At 42.0% G+C, this 23,727-nt stretch overlaps 2 protein-coding genes across 2 annotated transcripts in view; one reads left to right on the forward strand and one right to left on the reverse strand.

Moving 5' to 3' along the window:
- Positions 1–2,436: 2,436 nt before the first annotated feature.
- The window catches only part of xkr7b (XK, Kell blood group complex subunit-related family, member 7b), a gene marked incomplete at both ends in the record, with an annotated part of 73,346 nt that continues 52,055 nt past the window's right edge, over positions 2,437–23,727 (forward strand). The window contains one exon of the mRNA XM_083894721.1: positions 2,437–3,047. Within this exon, the coding sequence (XP_083750847.1) occupies positions 2,437–3,047 (611 nt within the window). The remainder of the gene's footprint in view (positions 3,048–23,727) is intronic.
- On the reverse strand, positions 11,017–12,696 carry LOC310931711 (tripartite motif-containing protein 16-like; the record flags this gene model as incomplete). The annotated part of the gene is made up of 1 exon (XM_083894942.1): positions 11,017–12,696. One exon carries the CDS (start codon positions 12,694–12,696, stop codon positions 11,017–11,019), a length of 1,680 nt encoding a protein of 559 aa, XP_083751068.1.

Consider the following 23,727-nt stretch of genomic DNA (forward strand, 5'->3'; position numbering starts at 1 on the left):
AATCTACTTTTTTATACATATTTTGTGCTCCTGCATTGTCTAGTCGCTGTATAATAGTTTTTGTTTCATTTTCGTAGTGTTTCAAAAAGTCATGTAAAATAACATGGTCGCGGACCGCGGTTGCATAGCCACTGTTAGCAGCGAGACGCCATGTTTCTACCGGAGCCTGTAAGGACAAACGCGAGAGAACAAAACAAGCGTCTCTTTACTTGTAGCGGAAGTCCCGCCTCCTCTCTCTCCGCTTCGTCTGCTACGGCCGCGGTAGCTCGCCCTCTCCCTCACCTCACGAACCTCATCTGCTGACACGGAGAAAGACGACGACGACGACATTTGACCAGCTGAGGATACCGTAGCGCTCAGGGAAGGGAGGGGGTGAGCAGAGCAGCAGGTCTTTGTTGTAAATTTCAGCCTCTCCTCTAGATGGCACTATAAACTACTTATTTCCCCTTTAAGTGTAAAACAAAGGGGAAAAAAATCAGAGTTCTTGTTGTCCATAGGTTATTAGGGTCTGGCCCACTTAAGATCAAATGTGGCCTGATTTAGAGTGTCCAATTTACCTATTCCCCATATGCATGTTTGTGGACTGTGGGAGGAAACCGGAGAAGCCAGAGAAAAGCCACACACACACGGGGAGAACATGCTAACATCCATACAGAAAGGCCCTTGTTCCAACCGGGTCGCAAACCCTGGTTTTCCTGCTCCAAAGGCAACCGCGTGGCCCAGTAACAAAATTCACATTAATTAAATTGATGTAGTTTGAGCTTTATCTTCCACATGAGTGTTGCAGTGGGTGCTGGTGCCAATCCCAGCTGACACAATTGCCTCCTCTAAGAACAGCGCCCCCTTTCTGTTTGACTTTCAGCATTCATATTTGAGGAACAGCTCAATTTGGAGAGTCAGGGCTGAAACGGTTTAGGGACAGTGATTATATTGAACAAAAGATGGAGCTGCCTCTGCAGGAGGAAAAGAGGAAGACTATAGAGAATGTTGTGAAGGAGGGACATGAGGACACTTGGTGTAACAGAAGAGGACACGAGGGATAGGGCAAGATGGAGGCATATGATCTGCTTTGGCGTCCCCTGAAGGGAGAAGTGGAAAGAAGAAGAGAGTTCTAATAATAATAATAATATGAAGAGGTGAAATGTTGTGCAGATCTGCAGAATGATCCAGATTTCAGTGATGGTGGAGATACTTTGTTATGTTTTGATTCTATCTTTGTGTCCTCAGAACACCAAAGGTGTAAGACGCGTCGGTCTGTTTTCCAGTGAAAATGCAGCATCTGCTTTGCAGAATATTCCCACGACGACGTTTAATATTTGCACGAAGTAAAGGTTGGACTGCCAACAAAGACAAACAGTACATGGGCTTTTGATCTCACATTTCTCTGTTCAAATCCTCCACAGCACTGAACAGTGCAGAGAGAGAGTAATTTTTATTGTTGGAATTATAAATGGGTCACCAAAAAGCAGCGGGAATTCTATTTGCACGATGATGTGGCTTTTGGGAGGGAATAATCCCACTATCTCGACCTGTGGTCTTCATCAGAGCAAACGGCTTCTGCCTCTGATGAAAGAAAATGATATTTATGCTGAAAGTCAACGCAAACGGTGCTTTTCTGTACTATTCCAGCGTGTAACCTTGCGCCGATGTGTCCAGTGAGACAACAGATTGTTTTATTGAAGAGCTGCATATGAATGCATGCACCTGTCTGAATGTGAAGCAGGACAGAACTATGCAAACATTGTTTACTGATAAAAATAAAGGGAGAGGGGGGTGAGGGGGCCACAGTGAGCTCATCATTTAAAGGCGACTGGATGCAGAATCTCTTGTGACTTTGGGTTTAATGCACAGCACATTTGAACACGCCGCCTTATTGAGTTGCTGGAGGCAGCAGCGGCTTTCATTGTGCAGGAGCCGCACAGAAAACATTATCCTCATATCCTCTGATGACAGTGGCAGGTCAGGGACTGATAATCAGCTCCACCAGCGAATAACAAAGCACCTCAATGTAAGTTTAACACCAGTGTGTTCATTCATGTGCAGCGCGAGCTCAGCTGCTGCAGAGGAAGACAGGGCACATCACGTACACACAATAGATTTTAATGATGGATTTAACAATAAGATCATATAAAAGCCCCGCGGGTCACAGATGTGTCAGTCTGTCTGGCTGAATGTCTCGAGAAACGTCGCGCTGGTGTCAAGGTGTTAAAAGCGCCGTTAGTAATGACGCCTCACAATTAATTGCCTGATGATGAGGCTAGTTATGATGTAATCTTTCTCCTTTTCTCTCCTGCACAGAGGCAGCAGCCCCCTCCCATCTCTCTCTCTCTCTCTCTCTCTCTCTCTCTCTCTCTCTCTCTCTCTCTCTCTCTCTCCCTCTCTCTCTCTCCCGTTTCCCCACCTCTTTCTCTGTCTTTCTCTCCCATCCTAACCAACATGGCCGCTAAGTCGGATGGAGCAGCGGTGTCTGTGGAAGATGACAACACGCCCAGGAGCCTCTCGGAGCCGGGGATCCCCGCCGCCCGGTCCCGCTGCACCTCCGCCGGCGGCAAACCCTACACGGTGCTGGACTGCTGCTGGGTGCTGTGCGCCCTGCTCGTCTTCTTCTCCGACGGCGCGACCGACCTGTGGCTGGCCGCCGACTACTACCTGAGGGGCGACTACTGGTGGTTCGGCTTGACGCTCGTCTTCGTCGTGGTGCCCTCCGCTGTCGTGCAGGTGTTGAGTTTCAGGTGGTTCGTGTACGACTACTCGGAGCTGAGCGGCGGGGACGGAGCAGCGGCGGCGGGCGGCGAGAGCGCGGGAGCGGCAGGCGCGGCAGCCGCGGCAGCCGCGGCGGGCGACAACACTTTAAGCACCAAGGACAGCGACCAACCGCGCGGCGAGAACGCGGCGACGGGGAACGCCGCCAATGTGACGCCGGTTTACACCTCCTCTGTCCCCCCTGACACAGCGGGGAGAGTCGGCCACCCTCGGAAATGTTGCACCGTGTGCATGTGGGTCTTTCAAACGGTGCTTCACGCTCTGCAGCTGGGGCAAGTCTGGAGGTAGGACCGCTGAGGTGCATGGTGGAGTGGTGGTGGTGGTGGGGGGGAGGCTGCGTGTGTGTGTGTGTGTGTAAATGTGCAAATGTGCCCGATGAATGTGCAGGTGCTCCCTGCATGTGTGTGTGTGTTCATGTGCACATGTGTGTGCTGCCCTTGATTCATCCATTCATTGGTGACAGTGAAAAACCAGCAGAGGTGAGATATTATTGTGGGTCTTCACTCTCTCTCTCTCTCTCTCTCTCTCTCGCTGGTTTGTAGCAGTGATAGTAGAAATTATGAATTACTCACTCAGGAGCATTTGTGGTCATCTGCTGCTCTTACACCTGAGCTCTAACGCAGTCTCCTCCTCCCCTGATGTGTCTTCTGTCTGTCATGGCCCTGACAATGTTGACATGAATGATGTGTGTGTGTGAGAGTCGAGCTCTGCTGCTCGTCTCCTCTGTTGTATTTTCTTTCATGCTCAGTTTGGTTTTTGCTTCAGACCAGTTAGGCTGAAACCAGGCGGGTAAAGCTGTAATCCTCCTGCCCCGTGTTTTGTAGATGCTTTTATACACATGCGAGGTTTGCTTTGATTAAGATTCCTCCAGAGCCACATTCACGCCACGTGAGACGACGCCTTGGAAGTTTCACATCCGCCCAAGTCTCTGGAATTTAATTACGTCTCAGACACTCTGAAGCGTGATTAGCATCTATCGCCTCCTCAGGTTTGCACATCATCGTCTCTAGCGGTTTGTGTCCATGTGAACTCACACATCAATCAAATCCATAAGGGTAATTAGACAAGATGGCAGAAATGTGAACAAGGATAGAAACCACAGTCCAATAAAGGTCTGAGCAGTTTGACCAGGACATCCTCTTATGCTGGACTGCTCTCAAGGGAAAATATAGTCATATTTATTCCACAACATTTATGTGACAGTTGTATGTAGAAGTTACTATATATATATATATATATATATATTAGGGATTACTTGTCCTCCAGACACATTGTTCACCAATCAGACGTACAGTCCAAATTTGTCAGGCTTATTCAGCGAAACCAAAATGCTGTTTCTTTATCTCCTTTTCAACACAAATTAATAATCTCAATTATTTCTGGAAAGAGCAGAACCTTAATCTTAATTAAAACTCCGAGCTTCATATATGACGTCATCTTCCTCCTCCTTTGCTTCTGCTCCTTTTTTAGCTTTTCTGCTAAAAAGAAGCAGAATTTATTCAGGGTTTGGGTCTGGCACCAGGATTAAGCATGAGCACTGTCAAGCAGTGGCTGGATATCTTTGAAAGAAAACCCACACCGACCCAGAGCTTTAACCCTTTAACACCTAAGCCTCAAAATGACTTTCTTCCTTAATTAAGCCATTAAAGGGCCAGAAAACGACTTGTAACCAATTTTTCCAGTATAACTGTTATTATATGGCAGTTATTTACAATTTATGTTGAAATAGTGTATTTACAATCTAAAATTAATTCATACAAAAAGCTTCATTGAGATTTTGCATGTTAAATTTGAAATTTGAACAGTATAACATATGTTAAATAGCATATGCTTGAGTTTTTGTCTCCAAAAACAGGCCAAAAAATGGAAACTTATGTTAGCTTAATGCAAAGCGCACTTTTTTTAAACATGTCGTCTGCAATATGCTCTGTGTTCTAAGGGTTAACAGTGTAATCATTTGAATACACTTTCCAGATAATCCTTCCATAATTTACTCAAGTACGACTTTGAATGGAGGGCCCACCCTCTTCGTATTTCTTCCACCATTGGAGGGAATCTATGAAAAGATTATATTTAAAATTTCAGCAGGCAACCATATCTACGGATAAGGACGCACCATAGAATTGCAGCATCACCTGAACTTAAAGTTGCCATATGTAAGAATGTGGCCAAAAACGGTTGCATTCAAATTAAAAAAAACTGAGGTCTTTCAGATTTTCTGACATAACTGGCAACCCGTGGATGCGCGGCAGCTGAGACTGCAACGATTGGTAGACGGCGGTAGGTGGCGCCACATGCCAAAACGTGATTTCAAAACAAAAAAATTATTTGCAGTCTGCAAAATATATTTTTTAATGCAAATATTTTGGCTGTACTGTTGTTGTTGGTGAGTTCAGTTTGTTATATGAACATTATTCCTGAGTCTCTGTGACATATTAGGAGGATTTTATGGCCAGTTGTTTTCAGATTTATTACATTATGCACCTTTAAACACTTGACTGACAGCAGAACAGTCCAGAGCAGCCAGAGGTGCAAAAAAAAAAAAAAAACAGAAAAGAAAAAGGCAAACTGGATTTGGTCAAGACCAAAGACTATCAGCTGAAACAAGTCAGAGTCAAATTTCCCACGAGACCAAGACAAATCTGAGATTATAGAAATGTCAGAGACCAGACTTGTTATGTGTAAAGGAAACACAAACTACAGAGGATATTTTAAATACACACACACACACACAGTCGGGAAAGAGTTCTTGTTCCGTGCTGCACTGCCTGCTGGACAAATCTGTAAAATGTGATTGAAAATGTTGTCGAATGTTTTCCAGCTTCAGTCAAACTGCTACTTCAGCAGGAAGTCCATGTTTCTCTGAGGAAGTTATTTCAACTTTAAGGGGAAAACTCTTGCAAACTCTCTGCAAACTCTTTTTTTAATCCTCTGACAGAAATATACGCGGTGAGCTGCCGTCACCCGTGGAACTTGGCGGTTTGGTTCACGTTGAGGTCAAAGAATCACATCGGTGTTGTTGCCTTTGGATCAAGCCTGCTCAGGCGTCTTTGAGAGTAAAATAAAAATTCACGTTGCGTCATCTGATTCTGAAATGGAGCACGTGGGGATTCGCACATGAGAATAATTACATGCCGACTCAGTAATGAACCGCAATAATGAAAAACAATAAGATGCTGAGCGCGAGAGAATGAGAACGAGCTGCTTTTAATGTGATAGTTACAGACGGGAGACTTGGACAGGATGCGGTGTGACTCAGATTTGAACTCCATTTTTACATTTTATGAGCTGAGATTTATCAGACACATTCAGCGGAGGATTCCCTATTTAGATTTTTTTTATTTCCTCCTGTGCGGATTCAGCTCTGATCATTGTGAGTGAAAAGAAAAAGAAAGAAATGTATGAAGCCCTGTTTTTTTTATAAATTCACACCTCAACCACACTGTGAAGAATCCAGGTCAGAGAGCCCAGTTTGTGGTTTGTGTCAATCATCATGAACGGCCAAACATCATTACAGTTTGGCAGAGAAGACAATAAGACAGAGTGATGGAGCTGAGAGAGAAATAAAAGCTAATTCAATCACACAACCAAATAAATGCATTAGATTGGATAACTTTTTAAGTAACAAGCTGAAGTTCACATTTATGTGCAAACATTACACCGTGGACACGTCTTTCACCACAGTTTTTGTCAGTTGAAATGCTTAAAATCTTAATTTTTCCTCACCAGAACCTGGTAATAATGTACTTTTAAGAGCCAATGCTAATACTGATACTTTTACAACCTAATGAAAAGGTGATAGATGAAGCTCGGCATTAGTTTAAACAAACTTTTTCTTGAATGTGAATAAAAGGGAAACATAATTATAACTCAGTATGGCACTTAAATGGAAAATGGTCTGTATTTATATAGCGCTTTTCTAGTCTTGATGACCACCCAAGGCTGCTTTACACTACAGGTTTTTTTTTTGCCATTCGCTCACACTTTCATACAGTATATCCACAGTATGTGTAGCACATTTTCTGTCGCTCAATCTTTCATACCCATTCACACAGCTGTCAGGAGCAGCGTGGGGTTATGTGTCTTACCCAAGGACACATCAGCATGTTGACTAGTGGTTCCCTGGAATTGAACCCAAGACCTTTGAGTTGAAAGAATTATGTTCATCCATTAACAATATTTCTTGTACATTTTGTGTACAGTTAACACTGGGTGAAAGGCAGGGCTAATGCTGTCTATCACAGGGTCGTTCCGCTAATTACTTGGTGTGCCCTCTGCTGGTTTAAGCTGTAGTTACACCATACGCAAGTTCTAGAATGAATTGAGCAATGCATTATCATATTCAACACACATCATCTACCATGTGTTTTGAGTGTTTTCACCAATTTTGAGTTGGATACGATAATCTCTGTAAAATGTTATTCCCGAAATGGTTGAGAAACATTTTTTTGTTTACTTTCTGTCACCACCAGGAGGTGATGGTTTTTGGTTTTTGCATAGGCGTCTTCAGCAATAGCCCATCATCAATCAACGCAAGTTTGGTTCAGATCGGACCTTTCATTGCAAAGTTATAAGAGTGTCATTGAGTGTTGCAAAAAATCGGAATTTTCGCCAAATTTGGTGCTCCCCTGTCTCGTACGCCATGCGACATTTGAAAAAAAAACATTCGATAACTTTCCATCCTCAACTGGTTCACAGTGACCTCCCCAAGTTTGAAGGTGATCACAGGAAAGCTCTCGGGCAAGTTTGCTCAAATACCATTGGTGTGAAATGGTCGGCTCCGAGTTGACATGCAATCCAAAAATGGCGGCCTTTCCTGAAGGACTCACAGGAAAGTCGTCATCGACTTTTTTGACCGTCCCAACCTAACGAACGTGCGTACCAAGTTTCGTTCATGTGCGTTGAACCCGACATCAGATGACCTAAGAGAAGTTTTCTGCGTCAGTCTTTAGCCCCGCCCACTTTCATTTTTTACGCACATTCCCCGAACCACATTCGGACGTACGTTTTCACCAGTTCTGATGCGGTCGAAAAAAATCTGTGAGTTTTGTGGCATGTTCAGACCTTCAAAAAGGTGATTTATTTGTCCGGCGGAAGACAAATAACTCCTTCAGTTTCAATAGGGTTCCTGCACAGTCGTGCTCCTCGAACCCTAATTAATACATTCTAAATCGGTTAAATAACGAACGGCAATTAATCAACTCACGGTTAATCATTAACATCTCTTACTAACATACAGAGACAAACAACCATTCGCAGGTTTCTAATTAACCAAAATCCTCACAGAAACACACACACACACACACAAGGACAATCATGCAAACCCCACACTGGTTGGTACCACCAGACGACGATCCTTAAAAAGTAATTGTTCTGTCAAGTAAGTGCAGTAGCTAAATGTCAAGTGTTTGATGTTTTGAGGAGGTGGAATGTTTAAACTAAAGTGTCTTACTTTGTGAGACTTTAGAGACCAACATTTGCTTCCATCAGTCAACACTGATTTCTTATCTCCATCACAACCTTAAATAAGCCAAGTCTCCTCTATGAAGTCTGTAAACATAGAGTTTATAAAGTCTTCAGAGTAGACGAGCAACATCTCATGTCGATGTCTGTCTGCTGCTGCTGCTGCTGCTGCTTAATCACCTTTTAATGTGCAGCACTAAACATGGGCTCCTCTAAAAAAAGAAAGAAAAGAATTTGCCACATTAACTCATTACATCTCAATATTTTATGATTGAAAATGCAGCAGCAGCGTGAAAGCACCGATGCTGTTGTTTTTGTCATTCACCTAAAACGTCAGGTTTTGGTCAAATCTCAAACCACGTGGAGAGAAATCCATCTTCAGAGACACACTGAGTATTATTTGCAGCCACAGGAGTTCAACAGAGCCCAGAATGCAACGTAGTCTGAAGACGGGGTTACACGTTGAGTCAAGGTCAACTCACCTTTTCTCCACTGGAGACTCTTGCTCTGTTGTTTATATCATTTTCTCCATCTATATTTAAAAATTCACAGCTCTACAGCAGCAAGGTCGGGTATATTTAACTTGGGATTGTTGAAAGGCATTCTGGGAAATTGTAAGAAAGCAAATGAAAGAGAGGAAGCACTTGGATCAAGATAAGAGGTGTAGCGTTTTTTTATTATCACAAATCAAATGAGATAAAAAAAAACAAAAAAAAATGGCTCAATAATTAAGATTAGGACAATTTCGTTCCTCACTAAAAATCCAACAACATCATGGATCCATCTTGTAGATGTGAGATATTTAAGTTTGTGGTTGGATTTTTGTTTCTCTTTTCTTAAACATTGGTTTCAGACAGTCAGGTATAGAAACTGTCCTGCCTTATAGAGTTAAACGGTCAATCAGCATTGCAGTTTTTGGGGACAATCCAACTGGTTTCACTCTGTGCCAGATCTAAGCAATCAATCCCAGAGAGAAGTAACTGAACTGGTTCCAAATGTTCACTCGGCTCAGGTGGTCTGACTGTTAGCTGAGTGTAGCTCAATACGATCGGTCATTTAGATCTGTGTGTGTGTGTGTGTGTGTGTGTGTGTGTGTGTGTGTGTGTGTGTGTGTGTGTGTGTGTGTGTGTGTGTGTGTGTGTGTGTGTGTGTGTGTGTGTGTGTGTGTGTGTGTTCTTGTACTTGCGGCATACTGAGGACCAGTGATGGTTTTTAACCAACAAGTGAGGTCATTTTTACGGAGTGAGGACATTTTGGCCGGTCCTCACTTTGTTTTCATTGAAATCACTTCCTTAGGTTGCTATAACATGCTATACTCAATTTGTCAAGAAAAAATTTTTTTTTGGACGACATAGTATAGTAAGACTTTTTTGTCAAATTTTGGACCCAAATTTTTTTTTCAAATTTGTTTTCAAATTTTTGACGACATATTATATGTGACGTTTTTATCAAATTTTGGACCAAAAATTTTGGGTCACCTTTTAAAAAAAATTTTGGACCAATTTTTTTCCGCTATTTTGGACCAATTTTTTTTTTCAAATTTTGGACCAATTTTTTTTTTTCAAATTTTGGACCAAATTTTTTTTTTCAAATTTTGGACCAAATTTTTTTTTTCTAATTTGTTTTCAAATTTTGGTTGACATAGGATAGTATGACGTTTTTGTCAAATTTCGGACCAAAAATTTTGGGTAAATTTTTTTTTTTCAAATTCTGGATGACAGTATAGTATGACGTTTTTGTCAAATTTTTGGTCATATTTTTTTTGTCAAATTTTTTTTGTCAAATTTCTTTTAAAAATTTTGGACCAAAAATGAAAAAGAAAAAATGGTACTGCAACCAGTAGTTCTTTGTAGATGTCATTCATGAAGTAGATATTTGTAATTGTGTTGATTTGTAAAGTGGAAAATGCTGGTCCTCACTTTGTCAGCAACCCAGTCCTCAGTATGCAGCAAGTACAAGAATGTGTGTGTGTGTGTGTGTGTGTGTGTGTGTGTATGAAAATCTTATTTTCAGTTGAACTGTATTTTTCTTTGTGTGCCATAAAGTCTTAAAATGGCTCATAGAATTATTATTTTAAACCTCAACTGTAATTATTATTATTTTTTTTTTTTTTGCTGTAATTGTGAAAAGAAAACTTTGCTTTAAACTCTTGAAATGACACTCAAACACAGTCAAATCACTTTTACTTACATTTTATTTTGAAAATATCTTCAGAAGTTGATCCAGAATCGACAAAACATTTATAATATACTAAATACTAAATATATATATATATGTATATATATTGTGCCATAATATTAAATAACCATTGTTTTGAAGTCTTGAAATAGCTCGCAAACACTCTAAATCACTTTTACTTACATTTTATTTAAAAAATAAATTGCCAGAAGTTGATTTACAATAGACATATAATTATTACTGTAATCTAAACAGTACATTTTCCCCATAAGTGTTCCAAAAAAACTTAAGTTTTATTCCAAAAGATGTCGTTGTTGTTAGTGTGTGTGTGTGTGTGTGTGTGTGTGTGTGTGTGTGTGTGTGTGTGTGTGTGTGTGTGTGTGTTCATCACAGACTATTTACAATGAAAAACAAGAAAGACAATATTATAGAAGCTAAAGTTCACTTATGTTTCAGCACTTTAAGACCCAGGAACAAGAGATTTGAAGAATCTAAACATAAAACAGAGGAAAGAGTAGATTTTTTTTTGTTATTGTCGTCATTGCACTGAAAGCAGAGAAGTTAAAGACTTAAGCATAGGGTTTAACTCACTGCTCCTGAAAGAACTCCAGTCTATTCAAGTTCACACAACTCAGCTGTGGCTCCAGGTGAAGAATAAAGCCAGACTCCAGCATAGAGAGGCTGAGTGAACGTGGCATGGACTCTGTGGATCAGAGTCATGGTGTGAGAGACTCTGTAGAAGGACAGAAGACCTGCTCTGTGGTCCAGGTAAACTCCCACTCTGGAGACTTTGATATCTGAGACTTTAGTCTTGATGCGGTTGTGAACAAACTCACAGCAGTTTTTGCGACAAACTAAAGCCCAAGATTTGTCGTTGGATCCAAAAAAGCATTCGCGTGAACTCCCTGATCTTCTGATGTTCTTGTACGCCACTGCTACATAAACTCCTCCTGTCCACTCCAGCTCCCAGTAACAACGTCCAGTCAGACTCTCTTTGCTCAGGACCTGCCACAGATCGGTGAATCTGTCTGCGTGATCAGGATAAGACTGATCTTTATTCATCACTGTCACTTTTCTGTTTCCCTCAGATAATAACAGCTCTGTGTTTGCTGTGTTTGGATCCAGTTTGATTTCCTGTGAATATCTGAGGAACTCGGCTCTGGTCTTCGGCTCTGGTTCTGGCTCTGGTTCTGTCAGTAAAGCATCTACTTCAGTCACAGCCGGTGAGACGTCTGTCCACGTCTCGCTGAGGACGTCCTGCAGTTGTCCTCTGAGCTTTGCCACAGCCGCCGTCACGTCCTCAAAGTGTCTCAGAGGACGCACGTCGGCGGTGGACGCGTGTGTAGATGGACCGAGCGCTGACAGTGAGCGGTAGTTGAAGAGAAACTGGCTGTGGTCGTGTGTGAGCGAGAGCTGCTTCAGTTCAGCTTCTCTCTTCTTCAGCTCAGTCTTCTCCTGCTGCAGCTTCTCCTCAGCGTCTCTGACTCGAGTCACTTCGGTTTCCTGCTTGGATCTGATCTGCAGCTTCACGTCAGCGCTTCTCCTCTGCACGAGATTCATCATCTCAGCGAAGCTCTCACCTGTGTCGTCCACAGCTTTATCAGCATTGAGATTCAGAGCCTCCACCTGCTGTTGAAGCACCTTCACGTCTCTGTCTATGTCCCGGAGTCTCTGCTGGACTTCTTCTTGACTCAGATCCAGCTCTCTCTGCTTCTGCTTTCTCTCCGCTGCAGCGGAGACTGTGTCGTGGCCTTTATGTTCTCCCACAGAGCAGAGATAGCAGATGCACTGCTGATCGGTGCGGCAGAACATCTTCATCACCTCGCCGTGATGGGGGCAGATGTTCTCCTGGAGGTTCTCGGAGGGCTCCACCAGCTTGTGTTTCTTAAATGCAGGCGATTGATGATGAGGCTGGAGATGTTCCTCACAGTAAGACGCCAAACAAACTAAACAGGACTTGAGAGCCTTCAGTTTCCTGCCAGTGCAGGAATCACAGGCCACATCTTCAGCTCCAGCATAGCAGTGATCAGCGGGAGCAGCGTGGAGTCCAGTCTTCTTCAGCTCCTCCACTAAATCTGCTAACATGGTGTTTTTCTTCAGTTCAGGCCTCGGTGTGAAGGCCTCTCTACACTGAGGGCAGCTGTAGATCCTCTTCTCATCCTCTGAGTCCCAGTGGCCTTCAATACAGTTCATACAGAAGCTGTGTCCACAGGTGAGAGCCACCGGGTCCTTCAGAAGATCCAAACAGATGGAACAGGAGAAGCTTTCTCTGTGCAGCTGAACTCCTGCCATTTCACCGCCGTCTGAGTTTCTCTTCCTCGAAACGGGAACCGGTTTGAGCTCTCTCAACATGTGACGCAGCAGTGGGCGGAGCCTGTCAGCCCTGGCTCTTCCTCACCTGTTGGCCCCTCCTCCTCCCATTGTCAAACTGCAGGTGTGAGTTTGGGGGGGGGGGGGGGGGGGGGACCAGGAAGTACATGTGAGCTCAGTGTGGAGCCACTCCCACTCTGACATGGAGTCACACTCCCTGTGTGTGTGTGTGTGTGTGTGTGTGTGTGTGTGTGTGTGTGTGTGTGTGTGCCCTTGTTTTACTAATGCTGTGGAGACCTTCACAGTCACATTGTGGGGACAAAAAGCAAGTCTCCATAATGTAAATGACTATATTTTAAAGGTACAATATGTAGTATTTATGGGTTTATATAACCCAAAATCCACTTTTTTATACATATTATGTGCTCCTGCATTGTCTAGTCGCTGTATAATAGTTTTTGTTTCATTTTCGTAGTGTTTCAAAAAGTCATGTTAAATAAGATGGTCGCGGGCCGCGGTTGCATAGCCACTGTTAGCAGCGAGACGCCATGTTTCTACCGGAGCCTGTAAGGACAAACGCGAGAGAACAAATCAAGCGTCTCTTTACTTGTAGCGGAAGTCCCGCCTCCTCTCTCTCCGCTTCGTCTGCTACGGCCGCAGTAGCTCGCCCTCTCCCTCGCCTCACGAACCTCATCTGCTGACACGGAGAAAGACGACGAGGACGACATTTGACCGGCTGCAGATACTGTAGCGCTCAGGGAAGGGAGGGGGTGAGCAGAGCAGCAGGTCTTTGTTGTAAATTTCAGCCTCTCCTCTAGATGGCACTATAAACTACTTATTTCCCCTTTAAGGTGAAGAAATGTTTTATGGTTAGGTTGGGTGTAGGGTTAGGATAAGGTAGAGTAATTATGGTTAAGTTTAGAGTAAGTCTCCAGGAAATGAATCTAAGTCAATGTAATGTTCCCTGAAGTTATGAAAACTTCACGTGTGTGTGTGCGTGTGCGTGCGTGCGTGCGTGCGTGCGTGGTCAAGCAGGGGTCATTTCACTATTCATGTTCATATGAGGTCTCTCACTGCGATTACTGCTCTGACTTTTCATTATAACTAAGGAGCCCGTCTCTCAGAGACTCTTTAAATGGTGGTGTCACAGAGAGTGTCAATGACAGGTCGACTTGTCTTTATTTATCGATCTTTATACCTTTATAATCTGTGCTCCTCCGTGGACTTCATTAAACTTAATAACTCTTTCTCGGACATGGAACTTTGTTTCTCCCCTTTCTAAGGCTCAAACCAAACATATATTTATATTTTTTTATTCTTACAAAAAAAATAAAGAGAGCCTGTCCACACATTTAAGAGTATATCATGTTATTATGATTAACACCGACAGTTACTCTTATAATAATTCTAATTATAGATTGGATTCAAAACATTTTTGTTGGGTTGATGATTTTATGTCTTCCACAGAAAACTGAATGGTCTATTATTGTCATGCAGCTCAAGTCACACTCACAATAACCATTCCCAAATAAATCCCATAATAATATTTTATAACAGGGTAAGTCCATTAAAGCTCCGGTACATGAAAAACCTTACGTGCAAAATTGTGTCTTCTGTGAGACTTGAGCGTGGGAGTGGTCAGCGATTACATCACACACAGGGGGAGGAGCCTAATGGCTGATTAGTCACTGATATGACACACCTGGGTAGAGCTGAGAGAGTTCTCATTCAGGTTCTGCTCTGGACTTTTGTGGAACTTCTTTTTTCGTTTTGTTCACCTTGCACCACATGAGAAAATCACACTGGAACTCTCTCTCAGGTAAGAACTGTTGAGAATATGTGTAACTGTGCATTTCAACAACGAATGCTGCTTTTATCATTCAGTTGAGACTCTGGTATGGATATTTTTGTTTAAATCCACCCTTCTTTTCCACATCTATTCTCACATCTTTTGTGTTGTTGAAAACGAAGGAATATTTAAAGTTTCAAACAAACACTTTATCTTGACTGTTAAACTGATTTACATTTAGTTTTAAACTGGTATTTGAAAGAAGTGTTATGTGAGACGACGGCTGCTTTATTGTGTCGGTTTTGAAATTTTAGTTCAGGATGATAATGAGCATCACCTCAGACAATGAGGTGGTAAAAAAAAAAAGCAAATGGCAGCTGTTCTGTCTCTGCTGGGTGAGACGGTGTTGATGATGTGATGATGATGATGTGATGCCGATCACGTGACGCTGTCGCGTGATTTGCTGTGCCGTTGTTGAGCCAAATTTGGACACTTGGACTTATGTTTTGGTTTCCTGTGGCAAGAGCATTCAATTTGCTGTTGATATTGCAGCGTATTTGTTTGATTTATTATGACTTGGGTTAAAGTGGCACGTGACCACTGTTTGTTTTTGTCAATATCAGCACAGGTTTAATTTGATGAGTCTTTTTACATCATCAACTGCATCTTCCTTTGATAAAAAAACGGTTACCTTTCCACATAACGGTATAATGGTAGAGTATGATGTGAGGCAGATAGTAGGTAGTCAATTAAACTACAATACCATGGAGAGCATGTCTTGAAACTGAATGAATTGTGATGCTCGTTGTGCTTTATTTTTCTACTTTATGGTGCTGAACTCTGGCCTACACGGTGTCATAGTGGTTAGCGTTCTTGCCTTTTGGCATAAAGACCCGGGTTTGCGACATGGTCTTTCTTCTTCCTTTGGTAATTGTCAAGGGCATGTTCTCCCCCATGTGTGCTTGGGTTTTCTACAGGTTCTCCAGTTTCCTCCCACAGTCCAAAAACATGCAAAGGTTAATAAAGCTCTTTGTCAGGTCGTCCTCCTTCAAGGCTGGAGAGGTTTCTGTAACGTTCCCCTCCATGATCTTTGGCTGTTGAGATTGGATCCAACTCGGTCTTTGGCATGGAATATCTAAGAAGATAAGAGTACGTTTACTATTGTAGCTGAAAATCATTGGCGGAACAGAAAGGGTGACGACGTGAACCTTGGTGATGTGCAGCTTCAAGTTTGAACAGTAAAATAACTTGCACCAGCTGCTTCTTCACAAAAAAGTGCTTTAAGCCATAAATCCCTTTAACTAATCGAAAGGCTCTTACTGTTAAGCAGCAGCAGGATGTGATTTCAATACTGAAAAACACAGTATCTCTGTATCTGTGTCCCTTAACCAAAGTGAACTGTTTAAAACATGGCAGAAATGTTTCACTCTTGCAGACAAGAAAAGTCTGAAAGTTTTTGGAGTGCTGATTAGCACTTTAAGGTCTGGAGGTTTTACTCACAGCTGGAGAAAATAAGGGATTGCTCAAACCCACACTTTGGTTTTGGTCCCCACCCAAGTGCAATTGTTGTGCTCATTTCAGTTAAAATAAATTGCACCCAGGGTGAAATTGAGGCAGAGGCCCATTAAACATGGCAATTGATCAAAGAATACAGGTTTGGAAAAAACCTCAAAACAACAAAGTGGGAATGGTAGTGTGTCATCCCCACAAAGATACTTTAAAGTTCAGTTGGCACCTGAACGCAGTGTGTCGCTTTATTGCTTAGGGGTGGGCAAGTCTGAGGCTGGCGATCAGAGGTCAGAGTCATGGCTGACTATAGAAAGATTTGTTATTGATGAAGTGATGTTTGCTCTATCAGCCATTGTTTTACACTTTGTCTGACAAAAAAACCTGAGAGCTCTGTTTGGTTAGTGAATATTTGAGTTAAATGCATGAATGTGTTTTGATTGACTGACACTTGTGATGTCACACAACACGACCAAAGCACTGAAAGTGAATGAGAAACTGTCGCAATGCCAGTTTTCCGTTGAAAAATAGTTTTTTTTTTCAGTTCTGTAAACATACACATCTTTTTTGATTCGTTGAGTTTGAATTTGTTATTTAATGCGATAAATACTGTGTGGTGACATAGATTGAGAGCTGAGGTGTTTTTTGATGCTGAAGCTCTGCTCAACATTTTCTAATTCTCCGACTCCAACAAAACTATGGGTTGTATGCAGGGATTATGACCCATAGCTAAAAAAAAAAAAACTAAAATAGGCGTTCCCTAGTGATAGTATAAATAACTGCAATCTGGTACGTTGGGTGTAGAGCTGAAATGATTAATCGATGAATCGATTACTAAATTAATCGACAAGTATTTTGATAATCGATAATCGGTTTGAAGCTTTTTTCATTATTAAAACGAGATTTCTGATTGTTTTAGCTTCTTAAATGTGAATATTTTCTTGGTTTCTTTGCTCCACATAACAAAGAAATCATTCAAACTGAATCATTTTGCTTTGTGAACAAAACAAGACTTTCAAGAACATCATCATTTCCAGCTTTGACAAACACTGATCAACGTTTTTTAACATTTTCTGGACGAAACGATTCATTGATTAATCGAGAAAATAGTCGACAGATTAATCGATTACGAAAACAATCGTTAGTTGCAGCTCTAGTTGGGTGTGTTGTCATCAAGTAGCTTCATTGAGGTTTCCACCTGCAGTTTGCTTATTGTGTGTAACTTGCTGCCTAGCCCTGTCTCTTTTACCCCTAACACACAAAAATACCAGTGCACTTAAACCATACCTATAAAACGACCCATAGTTACGCTTAAGGACCAAATTAACTCATCAGAGCAAGATGGCAGCACCCAAAATACACTATTTTGGCTTCGACCGTGTACAGTGAGATGAAGTGGATGAACTTTTCATTGTCATCACCAAACTAATTCATTAAGCTCTCGGGCCATTATTCATTTTCAAAGGCGGTTTATCAACGGCTGTAGACCCGAATGCCTCTTGAGGCATTTCAGTCACGGACAGAGCAACAACTAATCAGAGAAACGAAACATGCAACGGCACATGAAGAACTGCAGGTTGTACCTTTTTCTTATGAAGTCCGATCGGTTTCTGTTGTGACGGCGGATTTGTCAGACCTTTTCCACATCAACAGCAGACAACATTTTGTCTGTTGATGAAAATGCATCGGCAGGGTTTTACGTGTCCAAAGAAAGGCTCCGTCTTAGATGAACTGTTTTGACTTGTCCGACCTATTTCAAAACAAATCAGATGGAACCCACTACATACTGTTTTTTTTTTTCCTTCTTCTTCTTCTTCTCTCTCCGTGTGTGTCAAACTCCCTCCCTCATTGCGGCCGGGCAGCAGGTGAAGGAACATTGTGAATTTCAAAACCTTTTCAAGAATTTAAAGTCCTGGCCTGGCGAATGCACATAGGTTTATGTAAAATTCAGTGGAGTTATTGATTATGAATAAAACTCGGCCTGGAGACGAGTTTTGATGATCCACGGCCTTGTACCTGCCTGCCTGTCTCTTTGTCCGCCTGTCTCACTCTTTCCCCCCTCAGTCCGTGCATCTCACTGATGCTCCGTCTCTCTGCACGCTCTCCTGTCTGTCGCTCCATCAGCCTCTGCTGAATAATTCACCGCAGCCCTTGAGGGAGCTGTCAATCACAATTCCTCTGCGTGCGTTTGTGCGAGATCTAGCTTTTCCTGCTAGCTGCCCCCGTCATCTGATCCGTCTCTGTCACTTGCTCTTTTTTTTTTTTCTTGTTGTTTACAGTCAACGCTGTTACACAAACATCAACAGTATGAATGTGTAGTGAAAGTGTGAGCGGTGTGTTTGCCCCGCAGGTGGTTACACACACACACACACATTGAAGAATGTGACCGTAGACAGATCATGAATTCACTGATGAAAAATAAAAACCAGTGCACTCTGTCCCAAAGCTCATTTATAATTTCAGTTTTTCAAGCAGCATAAATTCCTAAACCAAACCCATTAAATAAATAGACTGTGTCGCTCCGGCGCTAAATTACGAAGTGAACCTCAAACAGCAGTCTACGCCGCTAAACTAATTTATCGTGAAATAATTGGCTGCTAATTCTCGTTTCTGGATCTATCGTCAGGTACTGAAACTGTAACAGAGAAAATTATTCACAGGACAATGAAGCTGCAGTCGGCGCTGGTGAAACAGACCGTCCTTCTCCCACAGTCCAAAAACACGCAGGTTCGTTTAATTGGACACTGTATATGTAAAATGGCCGTAGGTGTCAGAGTGGCAGTGAATGGTTGTTTATGTCCATGTATCCAACCCCCCTTTCACTTTATGTCAGCATGGATTGGCTCCAGTTCTCCCCGCGACCCTCATGTGGAGGATAAAGGTGCAGAAAATGAATGAATGAATGAATGAATGAATGAATGAATGAATGAATGAATGAATGGAAACTGAGCTTTTGCAGAAAAGTTAAATGTCACATAATCAGCAAATTGTTCCTCAGAAAAGTGCTCAATCTGATTTGTTTCCAAAAGTCTGAATGGACAGATGCACACGGATCCGTGCTCAAGTTTTGAAGCCGCATGAATATTTACAGATGTCTTTCATGTCAAGGAAAGAATGAGTGACAGCTGCGATGAATAATTCACACTATGCTAACTCTCCATTAACCTCTTCATCAACATCAACGGCAGCAGATTCCAGAAAACCATCTATATCTGAGCCTCTTCACTGCTGTAATGACCCAGTTTCTCCACATGGATCAAAGTGTTTTTTGTTGTTGTTGTTTTACAGCCCTTTTCTCTAAATTGCAGACTCAGTCAGAGTATCTACTTTTAACTTTCGCATTATAATTTTAATTGAATGGACGATGAGGAAAAACAGACTCTATAGCAACACGTTTGCTTGTGAATAGAAGTTATTATGGTTTAAGTCAATTTAAGTCAGACTGATGGGCAGTGCTCGTCCTGTTCAAGGATCCTGTTCCTTTTTGTGCAGCTGCAAACCAGTGACTCTGCACATATATGAAATCACCTGTCGTATAGAACAATATATGCATTTTTTTTATTTTTTTTGCATTGGGTCACAGTCTCAGGTTAATCTGTTTCATATGAAACAAGAGCATATGTCCATCAATCAATCAATCAATCAATCAGGTTTTATTTGTATAGCACTTTACAATAGCCAGACGGTACCCAAAGTGCTTTACATAAAATCAATAAAATAATACATAAAAACATAAAAACCATATGTAAAAACAATACATAAAAACAGAAAGTGCTACTAGTGCTGCAGGGTGTTAGAGGCCTTCTAAAAGTGCATAAAGTAGAAAACGGGTAAAATAAGTACACCTGAGAGAAGGCAATCTAAAAAAGTGTGTCTTCAGCTTCGATTTAAAAAGGTTGAGGTCAGTAGTGGTGCGAATCTCAGAGGAGGCTCTTCGAATTAGAGGAGCTGTCACAAAAAAAACGTTCAATAATCTTTACTCAAAAGTGAACCTTCCTACTGCATCTCTTTATAGACATGACATACTGTAGGTGGGACTGCAGGGTGAAGTGACCATTGGCTGTCTGAACACAGAACATCTCTGAAGGCTTTTCCCACTTCTCCCAACAAGGTTCAGCAACTGTTGGCCCTTTCACACGGGTAGGCCTCCGTGACAGTTTTGGTTTCTCTAAGGCTCCGTCCCAATACCTCCCCAATACCAAAATGTAGGGTTAGGGAAAAAATTTAGGGTTAGGGGAAAAATGTATGGTTAGGGGAGGTATTGGGACAGGGCCTTAAACTGGTGTGAACGTGGGCTGGTTTTCACCAGAAAGCACCAAGGTTCTGAGGCCCAAGAACGGCACCAGAGCCAGAACTGTGTGTGTGTCCGAAATCTCTATGTGATGAACCGATGATTCATCCAATCACCTGCCAAACATTTCTTTTGAATGTGTCTGCCCTTGTCCAACAAGTTTTCAATCACTTTCCTCGATGACTCTGTTTAAAAAATCTCATTTGCTGAGTTTTATCATTTAAACATATGACATTTTAATGAGAGGGACTTGACCTTCTGGTTGGTTTTCCCCGGTTTACTTGTAATCCCACTACCCCTAAAATAAAGCGCTGAAGTACACTTACAACTCACAAGTTTGAGAAAGCAGCAGTGTGCGGTGTATGGAAAACCATCCTGTGGTATATTAAAGTGACTTAATCACTTCTATTGATCACATTGATCGATCAGTCTGAGCTCCATTAGTAGCATCGCTTAAATGGCAGCTAATTGAATGTTGTGACCTCGCTTTGACGTCCGCTTTCTCTTAATGGTTTCACTCCAGACGAATGAATGATAACTGCTGATGGATGGATGAGGGGGTGTAATGTGAGACGATGCATGGACTCAAGCCTGCACAGAATGTGGTAGTTTATGTGTTCACTTTAGTGTGTTCTCTACACACACACACACACACACACATTCTCAGTGAGTGTATGAACTTTATGTTTAAAGCCCAGGGGAAGAGTCGTATCGTTGTGGATTTTAGTTTTCTCTCTCTCTAAGCTCTCTGAACTCAAACTCTCTGATCTGTCTCTCTGGGTTTTCACGTGTGTGTGTGTGTGTGTGGGAGGAAAATCCTCCCAGTGTGAGGACCTCCTCGTCTTTCCAGTCCAAGACACAGAGACAATTTAAGGGCCTCCGTCATAAATGTGAGGCTCCATTTAGGAACCGTTCACGTGAAACTGTGGAAGATCTTTTTTCACTCTCTCTCTTCCTACTCGCCATCATTTGTTCACTTCGTTCTGTGTCCAGTTCTTAAATCTCTTACATTTGCTGCTACATTTACTGGAGCTGAGTCTTTCTTTGCAGGACTTCGCTGTATTTTGAACCTTGTTTTATTTATTTCATTTTACAGTCCCTTTTGACATGAAGTTCAAAAGACACAGCAATTAAATTAGTAAAAATAAGTCATTTTCACCACACCTGTCAAAATATATAAAAAATGTCCCTGTTATGTTGCAATTTTTTTGTATTAATTAATTTATCTTTTTATTCCAGATTAGGCTACGTCCATTCATGTGTTGATTTTAAAACCAAAATCATGTTCATCCAGATTAATGCAGAAACACCATATCAGAGTCTTTATTGATTCTAATAATCAAACCAACATCTAAGAAGTAATTGCCGCTGCTATTTGATGCTGGACACATGGTTTATCCAAGTTTCTCTGCTTATTTCTGGATGATTAATCACAAATCAAAAGCTAAAAGAGGCTAGAAAAGACAATGCTGACAATATAATTATGTAAAATTCACACCACAGTAATTTCATAAATTCTTATGTTGACAAAAACTGAGACTAGCAGATATTTAGCTGCGTCTCCACCGACTGGAACGTCCGGTACGGTACCCGTTATGTGATTCAATTAGCAATTGTACTAAAATAACCAGCCCCAAAACCCAAACCCCCAAAGTACGGGTGGAGCTAGACTTACGACAGTCAGCTGATTGGTCGACGGAACAGAGTCGCTCCCTTTCGACTGGTGTTTCTTTAACACCTGCAGTCTTTCCTCATGCAAAGCTTGACGTCTTGAGACAAAAAGCCACAAACTGAGCAGAAGAAAACGAGCTGCTCCGTTGTGTTGTCGTCTGTTGTGTCGTGTAGGCCTGATCGAGGGCTTTACCATTCCAATCTGTACCAAACACGGCTTCAGTGACGTTCAAAGGCAACCGGTTTAAGAGAAACATCACTGTAGATGGACTTATCTTACATTACAGTAGATGCCTTGTTGGGATTCGTACTCTCAATTCAGTTGCAACAATTCTGTAGCATTTTGTGTCCGACTGTACTTGTACATCACGGTTGTCCTGCTGTGTCTTCGTGTTCAACATGGATGTAGACGGATAAATAACAGATCTCCGCTGCTCGCTGAGCCAAACTGTGAATCATGTGCTCGCAGCACATGAGCTCATGTCTCCCCCCCCACAAATAAAACATGAGGTACCTGATGTAACACCATCATCTCGACTCTACAGTCCTTTCATGCATGCGGCTCACATTGTGAGTGTTGAAGCTCTCCGAGCGTATTCTTAATGCTTTCGATGTTCTTGCTTTATACTGTCTCTCAGCCAAATGATTCACTTTTCCGTTTGCCGTTATACTTCACTTAAGATGGAATTCGAGAGACTGAGCAGAGGTTTTGATCTGTTTTTCTTAGTGCTGGGCACAAGGTTAACGCACGACGCGTTTCCATGACGACCGACAGCTAAAAGACGCGTGTGACGTCATGTTTACGCGACGTGACACCGGAGTCCAGGCACCGTTTACCAGTTAGCTCGTTTAGCGCCGTTAGCGCGCCTACAGTCGAACTGGAGCGGTCTTTTTATTTAACGAAAAGAGCAGCGCTACAAATAACCAGCGTACATGTGTACTGCGTATGTGTGCCTCTGTTTTTAAAGTTTAGCGTTACTTTAGAGATTGTCACCGCGTCACGCGCGTCTTTTTCCGGACAGTTGTTATGGAAACACGTCATGCGTTAACGTTGTTGCCGTTAACGCGTTAATGCGCCCAGCACTAGTTTTTATTTATTTATTTTATTTATTCCGTCATCAAATTCAGACGTATATTCAAAGTGACATGGTTCAGGCTGATAGTAGTTTCATGATCTCCAGAAGATTTCCATCGCCTTGTTTTTTGTTGTTGCTTTTTAGGAGTTTTAAAGAGACCAACAGGTCACATTTCTTAGTAAAACACTACATTAGAATGAGTTATTTTGTTCATACACACCAATTAGTGATAGTCAATTTGTCCTCTATATTTAACCCACCCACCCACAAGCCAGGCACAGGAGCAGTGGACAGCACTTATCTGCGCATGGGGACCAATGGGGGTTTGGCTGCCTTGCTCAAGAGCATACAAATGAGCAACACTTCACTAATTTGCATGTCATTCTTGCACTATTTCTCCTATAAAGTCAGTATACAAAACCAGCACAATCAGTCAAGAGATGATTCTTAACAAATCCAGGACTGTGAGATTTCAGGCATGATAACACCAGATCTGCTTAAGTATTACACACATTTATAAAAGGTAACTGAGATGCTAAAACCAGCAAACTGAATAAATCTGATAAATCTACGTATCTCACTCTGGATTTGAGTTTAGAAGAAAGTATAAGTTGAGGAATGTCGATAAAGGAGTATACCACATTTTTGTTAATTACACTTTAATTGTGTTTGAATTTAAT

The sequence above is a fragment of the Microchirus variegatus genome (assembly GCF_963457635.1).
Source record: "Microchirus variegatus genome assembly, chromosome: 9".
Taxonomy (NCBI): domain Eukaryota; kingdom Metazoa; phylum Chordata; class Actinopteri; order Pleuronectiformes; family Soleidae; genus Microchirus; species Microchirus variegatus.